This window comes from Thermobia domestica, chromosome 2 (genome assembly GCF_964235325.1).
Source record: "Thermobia domestica chromosome 2, izTheDome1.hap1.1, whole genome shotgun sequence".
NCBI classification, from domain to species: Eukaryota; Metazoa; Arthropoda; class Insecta; order Zygentoma; family Lepismatidae; genus Thermobia; species Thermobia domestica.
In genome coordinates, this window is record NC_137455.1 from 358851571 (window position 1) to 358872781 (window position 21211).

Sequence of the window (21211 nt, forward strand, 5' to 3'; positions counted from 1 at the left end):
TCAACTACATCTAAAATTATTCTTTTTTTTCTCTGTTTCTAACACTTCCGTATTTGTTTTTCGTTGGACCCGTCTAATTCTTTTTGTTCTTCCCTACACCAATGTTTCTATAGCCTCCAGTGATCCATAGAATACAATACTCTTCACGAAAGTTTCTATATATAGCCTTCTAATATTGTTTAAAAATACATTCCTATAATGCTATTTTAATGTAAATCTTCTTGTTTTGGGGAAAGCAGGTCTTTTCAAATTTTGAGGTCCCTCGAGCTTGGCACTTGACTGGAGCAGATTTCTTTACAGTAGCCACGCCTCTGTTGTCATATCGTAAAGTAAATGAACGCTAGTCAGTTTCTTCACGCACTTACATACAACATATTTTTTTTAAACCCTGATTCGTTATTATGTACTTAGATTTTGATATGTAGAGTACACAGTTTAATTTTAGAACGCCCTGTGTATTTGTGCGGGTAACGTTAATTGCGAAAGCACCATTGGTCAGATCTCAAGAAAAAAATTTTCAGACATTCGTCAGTGATTGTTTAGCTTTGTATTGTTACCGTTTGAGATTGGCTTTGTACCGTATTTAGTTTAGATATGTTTGTATTAACGTTATTATAAACATGTTTTAAAGAAGTACAAATCTACAATGAAACAAGGGCGGATCCAGAAATAAGGCAGAGGGGTGATCAATTGTTTTATTTCAGTTTATAAAATAATTCAATATATATTCAAGAATATAATATAAAGCTTGAAGTTTGTATGAAGAGTGGAGCTTTTAAATCGAATCTCCAGAAATTATTTTTAAAATATTGAAATTATTGACACAATACATATTCCTTTCTTAATAAAAAGCATTCTAGCACTACTAAACTAGCTGCTAATGTATAAGGGAATATGTGAAAGGTACTTACTTGGATACTAGAGTTCATAATGTAACAATACTGTGCATTTATATATTTTAGGAGATAAGTCTGTTTTCACCATTTTGAATACCTAATCTAGAAAGAGATTTTGTATATTACAGGAGTAAATGTGCCTGTCAATTTAATTATTTAAGCATGCTACCCCAAATAACCACAAAAGGTGTCTCATTAATTTTTTATTCTGTGTCCTCTAACTTCGTTTGTCGAACACTTGTCAGGTTTGAAAAGCTGTTTGGTTTTCCTATAAAGAGGACAGTGGGTGTAAACATGTGTTCAGCATAGTAAATAAGTGTTACATCTGTAATAAAATTTATATGAAATTCGATTGCTACGTTCCGTTTTTTCGTTTCTTTTTCGCACGTTTTGTAATATATAATGAAGTGCACTATATTACAATTACCTTATCTTTTAATAGGTGTATACATATAAAATAGTAAAGTAAAACATAGAAATAAGCAGTACTTAAATGAGAAATAAGCAGCAGTTAAATTTTGATATTTAAAAGCGCTTATATTTTTCTCTTCGTATGAACTTCAAGCATTTGAGAGTAATTCTTACGTTTAAAACATAGACAGTAATTATGCCATTATTATTTTTTTCTGAGTTTAAGTATTTTAACGTTTTCTTAAAGTGTGTAACAATTTTTTCCTTCTTTTTCTATGACAAAATGGGGGGCTGTTGGAAAGCCCCCCTTTCTCTCTGTTGTATCCGCCCTTGTTCCCCGTAAGTACTAGACGTGTGTGTAACTTCGTAGCGTGAAATATTTTATAACCTAGTGGCCACCTTTTTCGTTTTCATTTTGCTGAAAAAATGTTTTTTTCAGTACTTTTATTTACTGTCTTCTTTATTTAAATTTTGCTTGGCTTGTATTTTCTGTCTTCTTTTCCTTTGGAGCTAGCTTTCATTTTACAGGAGTTACTTTGCCAACTTCCAAGGCGAAACTAGAAGTTCAGACTTGCACATAATAAACAATGGAAAACATTGAATTTATCTGTGATAATTACAAGGTGAAATATGTGTGTGTATGTCTTGAATGTTTTGCTTGAAGGCAGGTTCTAACCTACTTACCCAACGTAGGCAGATGGAGCCACTAAGCCAGTTAGTCAGGAGAGAGGTAACCAGTTTCTTTTCTCTGGTTTTTTTTTTCTGTTTTCAGTACATAGGTAGTCTCTTGTACATCTCAATTAACATTTCTCCGACATAAAGCATTCTGACTTCCTACAGAGTCAAGAAACCATAACCTTCACAGAGGGTTAGGTAAAATATAAGTATCTCTTTATTACTGTGGACTTGGAAAGTAAAAATGGAAATCAACTTTTTGTAATTTTATCGAAATCTTTGACATTCACATGGATTTCTTAGTTTTGTTTTTTCTGTCTGCCTGTAAAATTATCCTGGCAAGCAGGAGAAGAATAGCTTTATATCCACATATATGAATTATGTTGTTTGTCTCTATTGTATAACTTCCGTGTCGTATAAACGTGTATTTGTAACAAATTGTAACGAACTGTAAACACTTCCTAGTTACATTACGTTGAAGAATGTATTTCTCTCAAACTAACATTTTTCTGCACACTTCGACATTTTTGATTTAAGATACCACACGTAATACTTTTCCACGTTTCAGTACTGTCTCTTACGTGGTATACAAATAGAGGACTTCTTAGTTTCATTCATTCGGTTCCTAGCCTAGTCACCCGTAACTAGCAGACCAACATCTTAATCTTTCGGAGATAAACAGCCGAGTCCGCAACGCCAGCTCTGAACTCAACGTATCCTATGAGAAATAACACCCTCAGATTCCATCTATCCTCATTCTAAGTTGCACTGGATAAGTAGTGAATCCAGTGGACGTGGCGTTGAGTCTCGTTCATCGATATACGAGGATGAACCGTTTCCAGACTCATAAACGGAAGCCATCTACATCAACAGCAGGTTAGTGAGAGAGAAATATGTTCCTTGCATACACAAATTCATTACACCACACCAAGCACTGCATATGTCCTAAATATTAATTGAAAGACTATTAAACTCATATATAAAACATTTCTGTGTCAGGCAATTCATTCTGGGAAAAGACTTGTAAGATTACCAATACAAGATTGGAAGAAAATTTGTCCTTATGGCACTGAATATTGTAGTACAAGGTAACCGAAAAATGTTCTGTTTTTGACGTCTCATTAATCATGCACTCACAAGGAGAAAACGAAATGACGTAGGTGCATGCCAAGCCATCGGAAGTTAGTCTGACGACCATCGACTCTCAGTAATGCAGGCATGTTGCGCGCACACGGCAGTCATATCTCGTCCAGTGTCGAAGGGAAATATCGAAGCAGCGTGTTCGCCTGTATTTTGTTATATGACTTTAAAGTGGGCCAGTCAGCTGCGCATCAAGTCGCTACATATGCCATGTATTTGGGGAGAATGCCGTGAACAAACGCACCGCCAGGCATTTGCTCGAGAAATTCCGTTCAGGAGATGTGAGCGTTTTGGATTAAACTCGCAGTGGATGATCACATGTGTTGGATGATGAGGCCCTGAAAGCAGCGATCGAGGTTAGTGGTTTAACGTGTGATGAACTTGCAGAAAGTTTCCGTTGAAACAGAATGCATGCACTTGCATGAGATACAAAAGTCATACAAGGTCAGTAAGTGGCTACCCCACACATTGTCGGCAGCCAACATGGAATAACAAGTGACATCCACCTGAACACTCGGCACCTGAACACACCCGTCTTCGATCGATTGCTCACTGGTGACGAAAAGTGGGTCCTCTATGACACTTCCAAGAGTACCAGTCATTGGTTGTCGCCATGTGACCCTATTCCTCACATCTCAAGACCACTTCTACACCCACAAAAGGCTCTCTATATGGTGGAATTATCGGCAAGTGGTGGCATTACGATCTCCTTCCACCTAATCAGACCTTCATTGCTGACTTCTACTCTCAGCAGTTGCAAAGAGTGCAGCGTGCATTGCGGCAGAGGAAGCCGGCATTCGTGAATCTTAAGGGTGTACTGTTCCTGTACGACAATTCCAAGCCACATATGGCAAAGAGGAATCGGGTGACCCTTTAGCAACTTAGCTGGAAGACACTGTGCCTTGCATCATATTCACCAGACCTTGCGCCAACAGATTACCGCGTGTTTCATTATCTCGACGACCACCTCCGTGGGAAATTCTTCGCAAATGAGGGAGACCTGCGGAACGCACTCACGGACTTTTTTGCATCCACGACCGCCGAGTTTTATAACCAGGATATTGTGGAGTTGCAGAAACGTTGGCAAAAGATGTTGGATGCTGATGGAAATTATTTCGAAATCTAAAGGTACTTACCATCCACTGTATTGCTTTTTGTTTATCACTGCTCTAGAACGTCAAAATTGTTTTTTGGTTACCTTATATTTAAGGTCTGTCTTTATATCCCTATAACAGTGCCATTAAGGCATGTCGTCTTTACAAATAAATAAGGAAAATTATATGTCCTTAATAAAGTATGAATTTTATTATACGTTGATTGGTTAGTTATGGATTTGACGTGGCTTTCAGCATCAAGGCTGTATGTGACATGGATCTATAATTTAACATCTGATCCAAATCAGGTGAATTTCTATCGGAAATCAAACCAGGGACTCCGGCGACTTACGTTTACAATTTTAACACTAGCAAGTTTTCTAGTGCCTGGAATTTAAGTGTGACAATAGTAGTCTTCAGTAACATGTCAATGTTAGCTAAATTTGAGATATTGTTGAAATGTGATAATTACATGCCCATAGCTGAAAAAGATTTTCTGAAACGGCAGCATTTCAATTATCAATGCAATAAGCGTCTACTTCAGGTCATTTTAAAACATGTCTTGCATTTTTGGCGGTTTATAACTACGTAAGAAGGCATTTTCAGGCTTATATTTATTTAAAACATTTTCCTTTCATTTGATATGAGGAATCCTATCCTAAATTTATAACAGGGAGTTCTTTAACATCCTATGTGTTCCCGGACATTACACCACATTTGTCCCATTCATTACACAACCATCTGCGGGGAACGATGGTTCCTAACAACCCTCGATGAAATGATCTACGCTCAGGACGACTTTGATTCACATTCTACTGAGTTCTGCTGCCACAGGATCCTGGTATGTGCGAACATTGAAAATAAATCGTTGCCAGGAATTATTTCTGATTATCGATGTGCTTTGCTTTCTCTTTGTAGGGTTGAAATCCGACAGAAGATTTCTTGATAACCAGTACATCTTGAGTGTTTCAATAACGTGAGTTAGATGTAGGGAACAAAGAGAGAACGTCGTATCTTCCGAAAAATCAATACACGGAATGCTTTTCGAAAAATCCACACGTACTGACAAGGCTGGAGCTGATGACCTCTTTCTGTATAGACGTGTGTTATGTTTGAGTCATCGAAGTTCTTCAGAACGCATTCTAGCATTATAATGCAGTTCGTCCGTCCAATTGTAATTAAGTTGGAAGGTAGTTAAATGAGATTCCGTATCTAAAATTCTATTACTGGTCTTTAGTATATTCTCTCATTTCTACGCCAGTATTTTTGGGTAAAAAGCTATCGTGACTGGCGAATGGTGTTCATCAGTAAACGTATGGTCACTACCAGTGATAATTCATATTATTTTTTCTGAGAGGAAGGTAAATAGAAGCGGCTGAAAATTACGAAATTCAGAAATATAACATCATTCTTTCTTGTATTGTTTCACTGTTCTGTGATATTGCAGGATCCTTACCGACCTGAAAATCCTAGGAAACCTGGAAAGCTTAGGGAATTCAGTCCTCGTAAAAATTCCTGGAAAAATCAGGTAATTTCAAGAATAGCTGAAAAATCTGGAAAAGTCAGGGAATTTTAAGTACGAGTTTTACTTGTGATTTTTTTTCTCTACCCGTCCATTTGATAGGAGTATTTATAAAATAAGTTTGTTTTGCAAAATTTCTCTACCTACACTTATACACACACACACACACACACACATATATATATATATATATATATATATATATATATATATATATATATATATAATATATTATTTATTTATTGAACAATTTCCCAGATACAGCATAACTTTGTCATTTTACACAGGGACATGCTAACAAAAAAAAGAAAAAAAAACAAGACAACAATAACAACAACATAGAAAAAAAAGAGTGTAAAAGTAAAACTATTCCGTCAAAGCTCGTTTAATTGCTCTTTCAAACACTGGGTAGCTCGAAAAAATGTCCACATCAGTTGTTACTTGATTATAACAGTTTGGTATTCTATAAAAAAGAGACCTCTGTATAACAGCCAACCTAGGACGGGCAAGATGGAATAGGTGGGTATTCCGGGTGATGCGGGAAGGGACACGTAAGGATAGTTCCTGAAGTAATATTTCCGATCTTAAGGTTCCATTAACTATTTTATGTAGATATTTCAGGTCAGAGATAATTCTGCGTACTTCAGGAGTCTGAATATTAAGATGTCGCAAGAGCTCCTTCTTAGATAATATTCGAAGTGCAGATAATATAGTTATAGATATAGATAGATAGATATGCATAGTAGAGAGGAAACCCCTGGTCGGGAAAACTTCAGTTGCTTTTTGGCATTAGATATAGAGCTGGAAATTTTTGAATTATGACCTGGAAAACCTGGGAAGGTCAGAGAATTCGTGCTCGCTAAATAAGTAGGAACCTTGTACAACCTCCTTTAAGCCACCAGAAGAGAACCACATGATATGAAGAAACGGGAACAAGACAGAGTTGTTCATTTCACATCGCCCATCCCCACCCCAATAGAGGTAGTCTGTCATTCGCTCATTATGGAGTAGCGAACGTGAAAAACATATCGAATGGAATCGAAGCGCCTTCCAGCTGAACTACGTGATTTAATTCGATTTCTCCAGACGGCTGCTGAGTTCTCTGAAATTCCATGATCAGTAAGTTCAGAACTCATAATCTACGCCTTTCACGAACCACATGATTCATGTGTTCATCAAGGTCATCTATTATTAAGTATTTTGCCTTTTGGCAGGTCCTGGTACTAATGAATGTATTTTGTTTCTTTCGTTTTTAATTTTAGGTTTGGATCTGGAAATGTTTCTCCAGGTTTCTCGATCTTCAACTTCCTCTTTTAACTCCCAATATTTTCTTCTGTTTTTCAAATTATCGATCAATTGTGTTCTTCTTCTTCCTATTCTTCGCTTTCTCTCTATCTTTCCTTCTATGGCGGTATGAAGAAGACAATTTCTTGGTAAGACGTGTCCAATTCAATTGGTCTTCCAACTGGTCTTCCATGCTGGCTAAAACGTCCTCTCCTATCTGTTTTAAAACATCTTCGTTTGTTACTCCCCCTGTTTCTCCATCTTCTTCCAACATCACATCTCGAAGCTCTGTGAATATTTATTCTTTAACTTCCTTAATGTCCAAGTCTCTGAATCATACAATCCAATACTCCATATATAGTACCTGACCAACTTGTTCCTTAGTCCAATACTAAGCTTGCGAGTTAAGAGTGTCGGCTTTTCTTGTTGAATGCTTCTTTGGCTGTGGCAGTTCTTAACCTGATCTCTTTTTTTGTGCAATAAGAGTCTCACGTCAACGTTATCTGCCGCCATAATTTCCACCTGTGCCTATTCTCGTTGTGTTCGTCGATAAGTACTCTGCATCACTCATGTACACAGCCGTTACTTACAAAGTTCCCGTCGTAATTCTTTCTCATTCGACGAATTTCGGCTTTGTTATGCCCTTCTACCTACCTAGGTAAAGAAATCGAATTACGTCACATAGTTCACACTTCGATTACACTGGACATATTATCGCGCACGGTACTCCACAAAGATTGTGAATAGCAGTCTGTCTCTCGGTGTAGGGGACAAGCAACATCTAATCACATGTTTTGTCTCATACCTCTTTTATCATCTCACTTATCCCTTCTCTAGTGGTGTGGCGGAGTTGAAAAAAATAGCATTATGAATTAAATAAATTAAGAAACAAATATGTTAAATAATTATATGGAATTTTTAATAATTTAACATCCAGCAGTTCTGCAACTATATATTGCCTAAACAAGAAATGACATGCAAGTAGATGATGCATGATTCGTGAAATAAGGAGAATAAGAAGAAACGGGGAAACTTCGATTGGGAAGTATCGAAGATACGAGGTCTGTCCAAAAAGAGGCCAAACTTTATAAACGTAATAGTACTTAACTGTTTATGGAAGTTATTCAGATTTATCTCTTCAAAATAGTTCCTTCCACTATTAATACATTGTTCATTGCGCTTCTTCCACTACTGGAATGCATCCTGAAACGTATTTTTTTAAATAGCATGGTGTCTGTAGCGAATTTTTTGTTGTCACTTCTATGGATTGGAAAGGGCAAACTTTTAGGGTAGAATTCAACTTGGGAAATAGAAATAAATCTGCAAGTGTCAAATCAGATGCGTAAGGTGGTTGGAGTGCAACAGTCTTATTGAATTCCGTAATGATAAGCACCGACTCGTAGGATTATTGTCATGGCGGAGTGCCCATGTTCCATTTTTCCAGGCTTACGCTCTCTTTTTCGACCACAGCATCCCCGAAACGCTTCATATCTTCTAAATAATACTGGTTGATGATGATTTAATCACGTGGGATGTATTAATGACGAACAAGACCACCAAAATCGAATCGAAATAAGCGTTACTTTAACGTTTGAACGATCTTCGTTTGCACGAATTAAAGATATCTTCAGGTTTACATATGTGTTTCGTTTTGTTTATTCGTTAGTAACCATAAAACGAATTTGCTGCAACATGATGCATGTTCAGTTTTCCAACTAAAATCACATGGCAGGCGATGTACTGATTCTTCGTGAACAAATTCGCGGATGGTCAAGCAACAGTTTGTCGTACAACACCGAACACTTTCTGACATGAACGTCATCATATAATCTTGATGGGCATATTGGTTTTGCCGTCGTCTTCTATCAATGTTCTTCCTGCTCCATTCACAACGCTGGGTTCGGCTTATACATACACTTCTTGCAAAATTTTCAGTTTCTGTAAATATCTTGCCCAATTTAAAGCAGTTTGGATGCATACATGTTGTTCTTCCGAAACCTTCCTTTTCGTAATACCACAAAATCACCACAAGTACGGCATACAGTTTCACTACAACGCTTGCATTCTTATAATAACACAAAGTTCAATGATACAGTTACCATTAAAACACTTGGGAAGAATCTCACCCACTACGTGACGCTGTCAGGGAAAAAGTCAAGAACAGTGTTTTGTTGATAGTATTGTTTGAAAGTCTGTTTTCTTTGCGATGTTGTCCACCACAAGCTACTCATGGTGCTAGTTGTATTTATTATTATTATTATTATTATTATTATTATTATTATTATTATTATTATTATAATATTTGAATTCATGGACTGTCCAGTGTGATTCTTTCAAATTATTTCTTGTGCTTCAGCAAACACTATATGTACTTTAATACATAACGAATCAAACGATATGACGATAAAACTGTTTGTAGCATGGTTTATGGATACATAAATTGCAGTGTAATGCACAATATAAATTAATTGAAGCATCGCACTATCAAATTAAGTGGCGAAAACTTTTGATAGAAATTTGAAAATCCTTTGGAAGTTGGCATCTCTTGTATTATATATAAGCTAGCTCGAACACAGATTAATATTTCTTTTTTTCCATGTCTGATATTTTATTTCTTATCCATTTTCACAGGCCTAACTAGTTCTTTTGCCCTTCTAATATCTTTCATTGTTTCTGTTGTGAGTAGTTTAGTACGTTTCTAGTATGTTAACATTTTTGTGTAACAGTTACAGGTTTTCTTAATATTTAAGCCCTTGTTATTGCGTTGTTTAAGGCGAATAAGGGAATATTGACGAATGTGCGAGATTTGAGTAAGAAAATGCCGAAGTCTTTGTTTGACAAATAAATATTAGATATACATTAAAATTTCATAGATAATATATGAGAATTTCCAGTTGTTTTTCTCTAAGAAAGAATTGGGTACAACGTTCATTGTTGTGTGTGTTAGGTAATAAAAAAGTATGTTTATTTCGTTTCTCCCCCCCCCCCCCAAAGTGAGAATTCAGGGGGTTTATGTGCAGAAATAATCCAAATTGTTTTCCCTTCTAGATTTTTCTTTTCCGTACCTCAGCTTGTTTAATCCTCACTTTAATCCCAACCTGAAAAAAAAAAAAAATCATCTTTCTGACTTTTTTTAAATGACATCTTTTTCAATGTTCATATACTACAATATTTCTTATTTCTTAACGTATTTTTTTTTTCATTCATTTAATCAATAATTAGGATTTCCACTTCATTTTTCCTCACGATACCAGATAACAGAACAAGATTTAGACCTAATAAGTAGGTCATTCCTAAAGTTTCTCAGCCTGACCATGAATAGCGAGCGAGTTCTTCAAAATAATAATTCATGGAAGAGAGCTTGTTCTAAGTTAACAGGAAAAGTCCCGTAAATAAACATAATTCTCAACATAATGAAAAAGCATTATATAATAAATGATTTTTATTATCTATTATTTAGATTTTATCTGTAGCAATATCTTTCCAGAATTTCCTGTCTCTATAAAACTTGTAGATAAAACACTATTGTGTATTGAAACTTCTATAGTCAATCATAGGTAAATCTAATTTTCCTTCGTCACTAATTTACACAGGACAGATGATCCTTTTAAGCATACAATCGTTAATAGACTACCTATCTTCAGTATATTTACATTTATAAAAAAAAATAAATAAATAAAAACTTGAGAGCTAAAAATGTTGTGCAGCTTTAAGTAGAATATTTCTCTTTGGGTTCATTTTAAGGGTGAATATTCATCACGTTTATTTTTTTCAGTTTCATCAAAATACTAGAAAATTTTCAAGAACGAAAATTTTTTACAGCTGTTGCATATAACTGTCTTATGCTTACAGTATATACAGTTTAATAAATGCTGTGTTCGCTGTGTTTGACTTTTGTTTACCAGTTCATAAAGGCGCTGAAATTTCAAAATCATCTTTTGATAATAGGAACTATATTGTATCTATCTGTAAAAAGAAGAATATTACAGAAATAGGATTCTAATATTGATCAGAAAATTTGCAATATACTGAAAAACATGGAAAGATAATTGTTTTGTTATACACTCTCTTAATCCACCCAACTGTGAAAAATTAATCTCGACAACTCACTGATAATCTTGAATACCATAAGAGTATATGTTCTTTTTGTATATATATATATATACGTTAAATCGTAAATGTGTTAATTTATTCACTACGATGTAAAGGTGAACACTGTATGTATGTTGTCTTAAGATAGCTTTGTAATTGTTGTTGTTTTGTTTACAGCTCGAGTGTTTAGATCATCGCCACAATTCGGTGTTACTCTCCTGACCTATGAAATTCTCCAGAGGTTATTCTATGTTGACTTCGGAGGATCGTAAGTGAATTTTTATTTATTGTCAGTTGACATTACTGTGAAATTAGTTGTAGTTGAAGCAAGCTGAATTTAGTTCCATTGCTGCTCGTTTGATTTTTTTTAAAAAAAAAAAAAGAAAAAAAAACACACGAGAAAAAATTTTGACTTCATTGTAATTTAGTTCTTAAACAGAGTAGATACAGAGAACAAGGAAAATTCTTCCTATTTTCTAGATTTCCTTTTACCAATAAATTTCGAATGAATTGATTAATTGGAATACATTGGAATTCTTCCTTTAGAAAGTTAAGTTCGGCAAATTCAAAGCAGTTGTTTTATTCAATAGGTTTTTCAACGTGGGCTTTCTCGTTTTCAAAGCGGGCGCTGGAACAAAAAGGGGACGATATACTATTTAGGCAGCGTTTGAGATTTCTTGACGTATTGTACTCTTTTCTTTCGAGGATCGTTCGGAAAGTAACCTCCCATTGGTTAAAAAAGAAATACCAAAGTAAATAAGAAGAATTTATTATATATGTCTGAAAACTACTTCTTTTCTCTATTTTTCAACATAGTTTCCATAAATATTCGGGTACTCTGTACTAGCTTAGAAATTTCATCAGCTTAAAAATTTCCCACCTGTGACCGCACCTTTGAGCTCCTCATTATCACCAAAGCGCTGAGAACCATATAATACAGTCCTGGAAGTCGGAAAGCTCCGAGATTGTGAAACGTCGATTTTCACAAACTTCTCCATCAATTTTCTGAACGAGCTCATCAATGACCACTGATGGCCTGTCACTCCTTTCTTCGTCATGAATATTTGTTCGTCCACTTTTAAATGAACGAACCCATTCACGAATAACTCCTTCATTCATCAGACTTGGTCCATACACGGTACAAAGTTCCTGATGAATAGCTGCTGCCGAATTTTGTTTTGCCGTTAAAGAACGTATAACAGCTCGCACCTCGCACTTAGCGGAGTTTTCTATTGTAGCACACATTTTGGTACGCTACTAAATATAAACTAGTGATCAGACAACCCTCTCACTCTACCACAGTGGGATGCAAACTGATCTACCGCGCACGTCTGTGCAACTACTCCACGCACAGTGACCAATCAGGGGTTACTTTCCGAGCGCGCCTCGTATTATTGGATGAAAACCATTTTGGATTTTACAAATTATCAAAAGTTAAGACTACTTTGGAAATCATAATGTAGATTCTTTAAGATTGATTTTAAGAAATGAAGCCTTTTTTTACTTCTTAGGCTACTTTGTTCAAGCCTTACATTCAGCTTTGTATATGAGTAGATTAGGATAAGATGACGGGAAGAGCTCAGGACAGTCGCATTCAGCCAAGGAGCTGTTGTCTGGAAAAAGTTGAAAATCCACTGGTCTAAATGACAGGAAGTGAATGTGTACTTTTGCTAGCGACTGTACAATCTGTCACTTCGGCAATTTGGCTAACATATCATGCATTACAAGTAGTATTAGCCACTGGTAGAAGACGGCGAACAACAGCAGTTATAGTCTGCAATTTAACAGAATATTTTTCTTACATATAGTACATAAATGGAAAACAATCAGTTATAATTGGCAATAAACAATATACTTTGTAGTACCATAAAATAGTTTTTCTCATTTTCTCGAAAACTACTCATGAGAATATACCCTCAATCATGCCATTTTGTTAAGCTCGATGTGATCTATTGATTGATCTCATCTTGGGATAATAATATAGTTAAATAAAAGTTACAAGGGTATACTTCAGTGTCAGTTTCCTCTTAATGGGTAGCGTAGTTACCATATAGCATAACTTTTTAGATTTACAATAAAATTAGTTTTTCGTGAAGAACTACGCATGAAGCTGATTTACTCATCTGTATCATCTTGTTCACATTAGTGAATTCTGAAATCTTCTAAAATGACGTAAAGCACATCTCTGCTTTCTACCTACTAGTGATTAATATTCTAGTTGCTAATTAACTGTTCGTAGTTTATTCCTTTAAATATCTAGACTATATGGGAAGGGAGATATCAATTAAAGTGAAATTCAAACACTACACAGGTTTGTATTCGAGAAAAAATGCCACGCTCCAGTTTTTATTTTTATTTTTAAATGTTAGTCACTTCTCCACGAAGGTGCAAGATTGGCAGATCCAACACTTACACAATTATGATATTAATCTTAGAACTCCAAATGAAAACTCTCTCCTCAAACAAGATGATGATGATGATACTACTCTTACTACGTCTTCTTCTTCTTTTGTCTGATTTTTAAGGATCGAATTATAATGCCGTGAGTTTTCTAATGCTAGTATTTCATCTTAAGGAGTGAATTATTGTGAGCTCTTTTTAATGCTTATCATTCATGTTAAGGAGCGAATTATAATGCATTGAGCTCTCAGTGCTCATCATTCATGTTAAGGAACGAGTTATAATACTATAAGCTTCTTCTAGTGCTCGATATGCATATTAAGAAGCGAATTATAATACAATGAGCTTTCATCTAGTGCTCGTCTTTCATGTATGTCTGTGATATGAAATTCAGATTGGCGGAAATGTAGGCTCAAGGAATTTCTGGCACTTCCCATTGTTGCCAATACGGCCATTAAATATATTGTTTCTATCGTTACCATGGCAACAAGAGTTGGTCCGTTATCAACAATTCTTAGAATAATGATAAATTCGATATACAATTAGTAGGATATCGAATTATACAATAAATTCGATATACAATCCTTTCATAGTACCACGTTTCGATTTTTGATTTTTTTAAACACTTATTTATTTATTATTATTAAATTGATTTCGTTCGACGAATTTCATTCAATTTGCTACACTCAGATGATCTTTGTTTAGCTATTAATCCAATGTTCTCGGGATTACTGCCAGAGTGAATGTTGCTGTGCTGAGCTTTCGTTACCATACAGCGGTAACGTCTTCAGAGCTATAGGTTGGAGTGTGCTGGTTGTATAATTTATATTGTAGTCTTAAGGAATTGCTGTGTTTCTATTGGTTGTTGTTATTGGCCAATAGCGTGCTCTGATGTTGCCGGTGGAAACTGTTCTCTGATTGGCTGTTCTTTTCGTACTGAGAAGCTGAAGTCAGATGATAACCTTCATCTCTGTTGAGGGAAGGCTTGTGTGTACGAATGAATAGAGCTTCATGTATTTTCCTGTCCCAGAAATGTTTGCTTTTCTTTAGAACTTCAATTTGGTCTCAAATAACCGTATGATTGTATTGTATGCAGTGTTTGGCTATTGCAGATTTTTCAGGTTGTTTCAATGTGGTGTATCGCTGGTGTTCTTTCATTTTGTCTTCAATATTCCTTCCCATTTCGCCTATGTAAGTGGCGTTACATTCACATGTAATCCTATAGATGCCCGGTATCTTTAATCCTAATGGATCTTTTGGGGTTGCTAGTAAACTCTTGATTTTTGGTGGGGGACAGTGTACCGTTTTGATGTTGAATTTCTTCAGTAGTCTTGCTAGTTGATTCGAGGTTTTTCCCATGTATGGAATAACTGCAATATTTTCCTTATCTGCCGTATTGTCCTCTTTTCTGGCGCAATTTCTGTTACTGTATTTTCTCATGGCTATGTTGATCTGTTTTGACGAATATCCGTTGAATCTAAATACCGTTTCCAGTGAGAGTTCTATGCTTATATTGCCTGAATCTGCTATTTGGTGTGCTCTATGTATTAGAGTATTTAGCACCCCCATCTTCTGTGCCGGATGATGAAAACTGGCACCATCGAGGTTAGTGTTGTAAAAAAACGGTTTTTTTTCTGTGAAGTTTTTTTCAATAAAAACATCGTTCTTTTTCATGTTTTTTTTCAAAAGTCTGTTTTTTTTTCTGGCAACTATTATTTATTGATTTATGTTGCAGATTATTGAAATAATCAACAGAACTTGAGTCGAAGCCCTCGTAACTTACAAATCGTTTGTTTCTTTGAACCTATACGAGCAAAATTGTGTGATTATTCCTTTCGGCCCCAGGCCATTTTTGGCGTTTTCCTACATTTCCAGTTAGTCACTTATTGCTCAAAAACTATTCATTCCATTGATATGGTTAAGGCCTTGTTTTTAAGAAAATGGATGTGGCTATTTTTTGGTGTAAGTTGTATTACAGTGTTGCCAACGGGTGGGAAATTATTGAGGGAAATGTAGGGGTGAAAATTTACAAAAAATCCCTAACCGAATTTCAAAAATTTTTTGTATCTAGTACCACTGCTGCTATATGGGTTCAAGTCACCTAAACAAATCTTTGGTGTGTTTGCAAGGTACAGTGAAATCCTGAAGTCGCTGGCTTCCATTCAAAGAGGGAAAGAAAAAATTCTGTCATACACATGAAATTTTGACACTTTTTACGCCTCAGAAGCAAAAATCAAATATGCCGGGGTACAGCTTCTCTAATTATCCTATTGAAACTTTTTATGGTGCGTTCTATAGGGCAAAGAGGAAGCTTTCAGGTAGTGGTACGTTTGTTTCAATGTAGCCAGTAAGAGGGTAATAATAGAGGGGAAAAGGGAAATTTTCCGAATTTTTCACCTAATAGCGGGAATTAATTGTTTTGGCTGGAAACGCTGCCATCAGACAGACGAAAACTATCTGAAAATAAACCGTAGTGCTCCAAGAATATATCCTACAAGTATCATGGCAATATATAACAAAGTAAGCATGAAATTAAAAAAAAAAATCTCATTCTACCTCAGAAATTCACCATTTTCTTACCATTTCTAGAACATGTTTTATTATAAACCTCAACTGTACTTCCCCTAATTATTCTAGTATGGTATGCTGTGTAGGCTAAGGATGAAGCTCTTACACACTGGTACATTTGTTCGAATGTAGCCAACAAGAAGGAAATAATAGAAATAAAAAAGGGAATTTTTCCCAAAATTTGCCCCTAAAATCTGGAATTAAAATTTGTTGTAGTTAGCAACACTATTATCAGACACACACAAACTATCTTAAAATAAGCTTTGGTATCCCTCTAATATATCCTACAAGTATTGTGACGATATCTAATAAAGTAAGCATGTCAATTAAAAATATCTCATTCTACCTTTAAAAAAATCACAGTTATCTTTCCAATTAGAGGACAAGTTCCACTGTAAACCTCAACCGTACTTCCCCTAATTATTCTATTGAAACATTCTATAGTGCATTGTGTAGAGCAAAGACGAGACTTCCAGACACTGGTACGTTTGTTCCGATATAGCCAACAAGAGGGAAATAATAGAGACAAAACATATAATTTTTCCAAAATTTCCCCCTAAAATCTGGAATTAAAATATTATGTAGCTGGTAACACTGCTACCAAACAGACGCAAACTATCTTAAATCAAACATTGGTATACCACTAATATATCCTACAAGTATTATGGCGATATTTAAGGAAAAAAGCTTCTAATTACCAAAAATATATTACGGTAAACAGAAAAGTAAGGGAAAACTAGAAAAATCAAGGGCTAGAACCTAAATACGAATTTTACGTGCTCCCCCTAATTACCCCATTGTAACGATCTGTACTTTCGTTTGTTAAGTAAGGACAAATGTTCGATTGGCGTAAGTTGACTTGCACTCGGACGTACAGGTACGGATTTATAAACAAAAATTTCTAATTTTTTGCCCAAATATAGGAGAATTTTAATTTTCCTAAATGGCAACACTGCGCGCAGGCCCGTCCAATTTATGTCAACAGTTAGGTATCCACCCGAGGTATCTACCTGGCAAGTCTTAAGGATGTCTTTCTACAACGAAGGAAGCTACAGGGGGAAAAAAAAGTAAAGGAAATTCGAAATTAGAAAATTCTCGAATTTTTGACTGGGGTGAAATTTGAGAAAGAAATTCGACACCAGAAGAAAAAGAAATTAATATGATAAACTATAAACCAACCACATTTTGCAAGAATAATATCCCGATATCTTAATTAGTGTCCACACTTGAGCGGATTAAACAAGTGACACACCTGTGTGTGCCACTTTGGCCACCTGGGCCACCAAGTATACATTTGATTACATTTTTTGACTACTAATTCGTGTTGTTGTTGTAGTTATAGTCTCGACTAATAATAATATCGTTGTAAACAATAACTTTATAAGGAAAATTTTCTCTCCATTTTACATCTTAGTTCCAACACTGTTGGTGAGAAATGTAGGGTGTTTCAAAATAAATTTTGGGGTTTTAAGTCTTCGTAGTACTTATTACATTTTACGTACAATTATAAGCAATGCATCAAGTAAAAGAGCACCTCAAACAGTTTTTGCTACAAGTGTTCAAATGTGAGATTCATTCGTCACACGGCACACATCTAGTCGATAGGCGAGAAAGGCCCATAAACTTTCCGCCATATGGCACAAAACACATTCAATTTAGGGGAGTTTCGTTTCAATTCTACCATCTCCTGAGGATTTGCTGACGGTCAGATGCAAACATTATGAGTGTTCACATTAGCTCTTAGGTGAAAAGTCGATTTATCACTGAAGACGACACGATCCAGAAAATCTTCATTGTTATGCAATAATATTTCACTTGCAAAATTGGCACGTAAACCGTAGTCTGTAGGCTTTAGACCTGTAGCAACTGCAAACAATAAAGACGTAGTTGCAAGCGTCTCCTTAATATTCTTCATACAGACGGTTGCACTGTACAGGTTCTGTCTTTATTAAAACAAAAAGCTTTCTGCTCTCTAGTCTCCATCTTTGCTACTTGCTCTTTCTAACGGCAGACAGAAGAAACAACGCATGTACATGCGTGCGTACAAAACTGTTTGAGTTGCTCTTTCATTTGATATAATATTTATAATTGTAAGTTAATTGTAATATATACTACAAAGTTTCAAAACCCTAATATTAATTTTGAAACACCCTGCATTACTTCAAATTGAGTCATCCTATATTCAGGTCCTAGTCAATTTGTCGCCTCGTGCAATGGCATAATTTGTCGCCTCCCCCTTTCTCCAGAAAGAACAAATCTTTGAAGTCATGATTTTAAGTATGCTACTCCAGCATGAACAACAAAGGTGAGGGTAAGTGCAGTCGCGCTCAGAAAGGCTTAAATACTTACTAAAAATGCAATTCCGTTGTGTCTGTTTTTTTTTTCTTCTTCTTTAAATGTTAATCTATTATGATAGTGAAAGATAAAGCAAACACACCTGCAGAGGAAAGATGGTAATCCTTTTTATAGAATTCACTATCGAGCTTCAATCTCGATGTATCAGTTTGCAATTCCAGTGCAACTAGCTCTTTTATCTTTATTTCTTGATTTTTCTTCTATATCTTCTAACATTTTTTTATAAAATACTTGTTTCTATCTTCAATGATAAGGAACTTGCTTTTGACAAAAACAAGATTACTTTCATATCAAAACTGTGATAACTTACTAAATGGAACAGATATTCACTAATATTCGAGAATTGAATTCTTGCATTTGACAACAATCAAGCAATTTGTGGTCGGATTTATTCGACCATTTGCTTTAGCATTGTCCATGTGGCCTTAAACTAATGCAACCTAAACATAATTTATGAATGTTGTATTCAAATAAAAGGTCAGCTTAGTAAATGTAAGTATCATCATCATGAAGTCTGTTTCCAACAAGAAATATTTAATTTAAATAATATACTTATGACAAACTTTGTCGGACCATCCAAGCTTGCCGTTCCACGCAAATGCACGTGTTGCATATATACAGTGGCGTATTTAGGGGGGCTTCCGGGCTTAAGCCCTCCCCCCGAAATCTTACTATAGTAAAGTATATGAAATATCTTGCAGAATTTTCACATTTTCAGGCAAATGCCCCCGAAAGTTAGCAAAGCCTCTCCCGAAACAAAATCGTAAATACGCCACTGCATATGTGGTAGAGCCGGCTCTACATATCATATATATCTAGCCGACAAATTATTTATATATGACATTTAGAAAAAATACTATTAGGCAAATTAGTATTAGTTTTTATCTTTAGTCAAATTATTGGAATTTTATACTGTTCGTGACATTATTTTCGTACTTATTAAAGGCCTGCATTCACGAAAAAACAAAATTCCATTTCTACTTTTATTTCTTAGTTGATATTGATGAAAACTGCTGAAACCCGAATTGTTAATAGGTATGGTATTCATGTAAATTGTAAAATATTTGTAGCGTATCAGTATCTAGCGTTTAATTTATGTTGCATTTTACGGTGATTACACCTACATAAAAATATTTCATACTTAAATAGACGTAAGATGCATTACAAATGACTATTTGAAAAAAAACGAAATTTAGAAAAAAAAACGAGAGGCAATGTTTTTTTTTCTAAAAAAAACGTACATTTCTGAAAAAATACGAACCGTTTTTTTTTCTATTTACAACACTAATCGAGGTAGAGATCAGTGTGCGTGGGTTTCCTGTAGATTGAGTGGCGTAGACTTCCATCTGGTTTCTTGTATACGAGTATGTCCAGGAACGGGAGTCTTCCTTCTGTTTCTGTTTCCATTATCAACTGAATGTTGCGGTGTATATAATTCAAATGTTGCAAGAATTCGTCGAGTTTCTGTCTGATATGGAGGGGGGGGGGGGGGAGTTATGACGAATGTGTCGTCTACATATCTGTAAAATACCTTAGGTTTATATGTTGCCGCTTCCAATGCTTGGTGTTCAAAATGCTCCATATATTTAAATAGAAGTTTGCTATTACTGGAGAGAGAGGAGAACCCATTGCCACTCCATCGCTTTGTTAATAGAAATTGCCGTGGAAACTGAAGTAGGTAGACGTTAGAGTATGTCTGAAGAGTTGTACTATATCCTTGTTGAAGTGCGATGTCAGGAGTTTAATAGAATCTTCTGTTGGTACCCTCGCGAAGAGAGAAACCATATCAAAGCTGACGAGTATGTCTTCTGCGTTCGTCTTGATGCTGTGTAGTAATTGTATAAAATGGTTGGAGTTTCTGATATGGTGTGTACACTTTCCTGTTAGTGACTGTAGCAATCCTGTTAATTTCTTGGCCAGGTTGTACGTAGGGCCTCCTATGGTGTTAACTATGGGTCGTAATGGAACTTCTTCTTGTGTATTTTGGGAACGCCATAAATCCTTGGTGGTATTGAACCGAAAAGTTTAAGTTTTTTCTTTTCTTCTTCATTCAGACTGGAACTTTGTATTAATACGGAGGTTTTCTTTTCGAAGGCCTTGGTTGGATCTGCTAATTTTTCTGTATGATGGATCTTCCAGTAGGCATGTAAATTTTAAGTGGTAGTCTTCCCTGTTGAGAATGACGGTCGCATTCCCCTTGTCTGCTGGTAATATTATGATGCTGTCAACTGCTCGTAGTTCATTGAGGGCTTTCCTTTCTTCTCTGGATAGGTCGTATTTCGGCTTCTGCTGCTTGACTCTCATAAGGACCGTAACGGTTTCTGTGATAGGAAGGTAATTAAATGCCACACTCAGAATTTGCCAGTCATTTGTATATAAGTAGAAAGAATCAATTACGTTTCTCTGTTTTACTTTTTTTATTTGTGGTGTACTGTTACTGAATAAATTTTGTAGCAAGGTCCTCCCGATGATTTGCTGGGCTGGGACGAAAGTAAATTGCAGCGTCAAAATGTAGATGAAAATTCCATATCCAGCATAAATAAACTATGGTACCGACTTCTTCATATTAGTAGTAGTAACATCCCCCATGAGTGTATTGTGTGACATTAATAACCTACAGTTGTAAAAATGTCTTACAAAGTGATGGTTCGTCATCTTTAAATATTTTGAATTCTAAGTATGAATTAGAAATAGTAAACTTGTTTCATTCTCTCAGTTGTCTTAACTTTTTTTTTCCTATGAGTTCTTTGAACATCCCACTTGCCCCATCCACG

At 35.5% G+C, this 21211-nt stretch overlaps 1 protein-coding gene across 6 annotated transcripts in view; it reads left to right on the forward strand.

The window, feature by feature from the left end:
* aralar1 (calcium-binding mitochondrial carrier protein aralar1) overlaps positions 1–21211 on the forward strand; it is a 321349-nt gene that overhangs the window by 295794 nt on the left and 4344 nt on the right. For all 6 annotated transcript variants that reach the window (XM_081749350.1, XM_081749352.1, XM_081749355.1 and 3 more), the window contains one exon: positions 11292–11382. In XM_081749350.1, coding sequence (XP_081605476.1) covers positions 11292–11382 — 91 coding nt within the window. The remainder of the gene's footprint in view (positions 1–11291; positions 11383–21211) is intronic.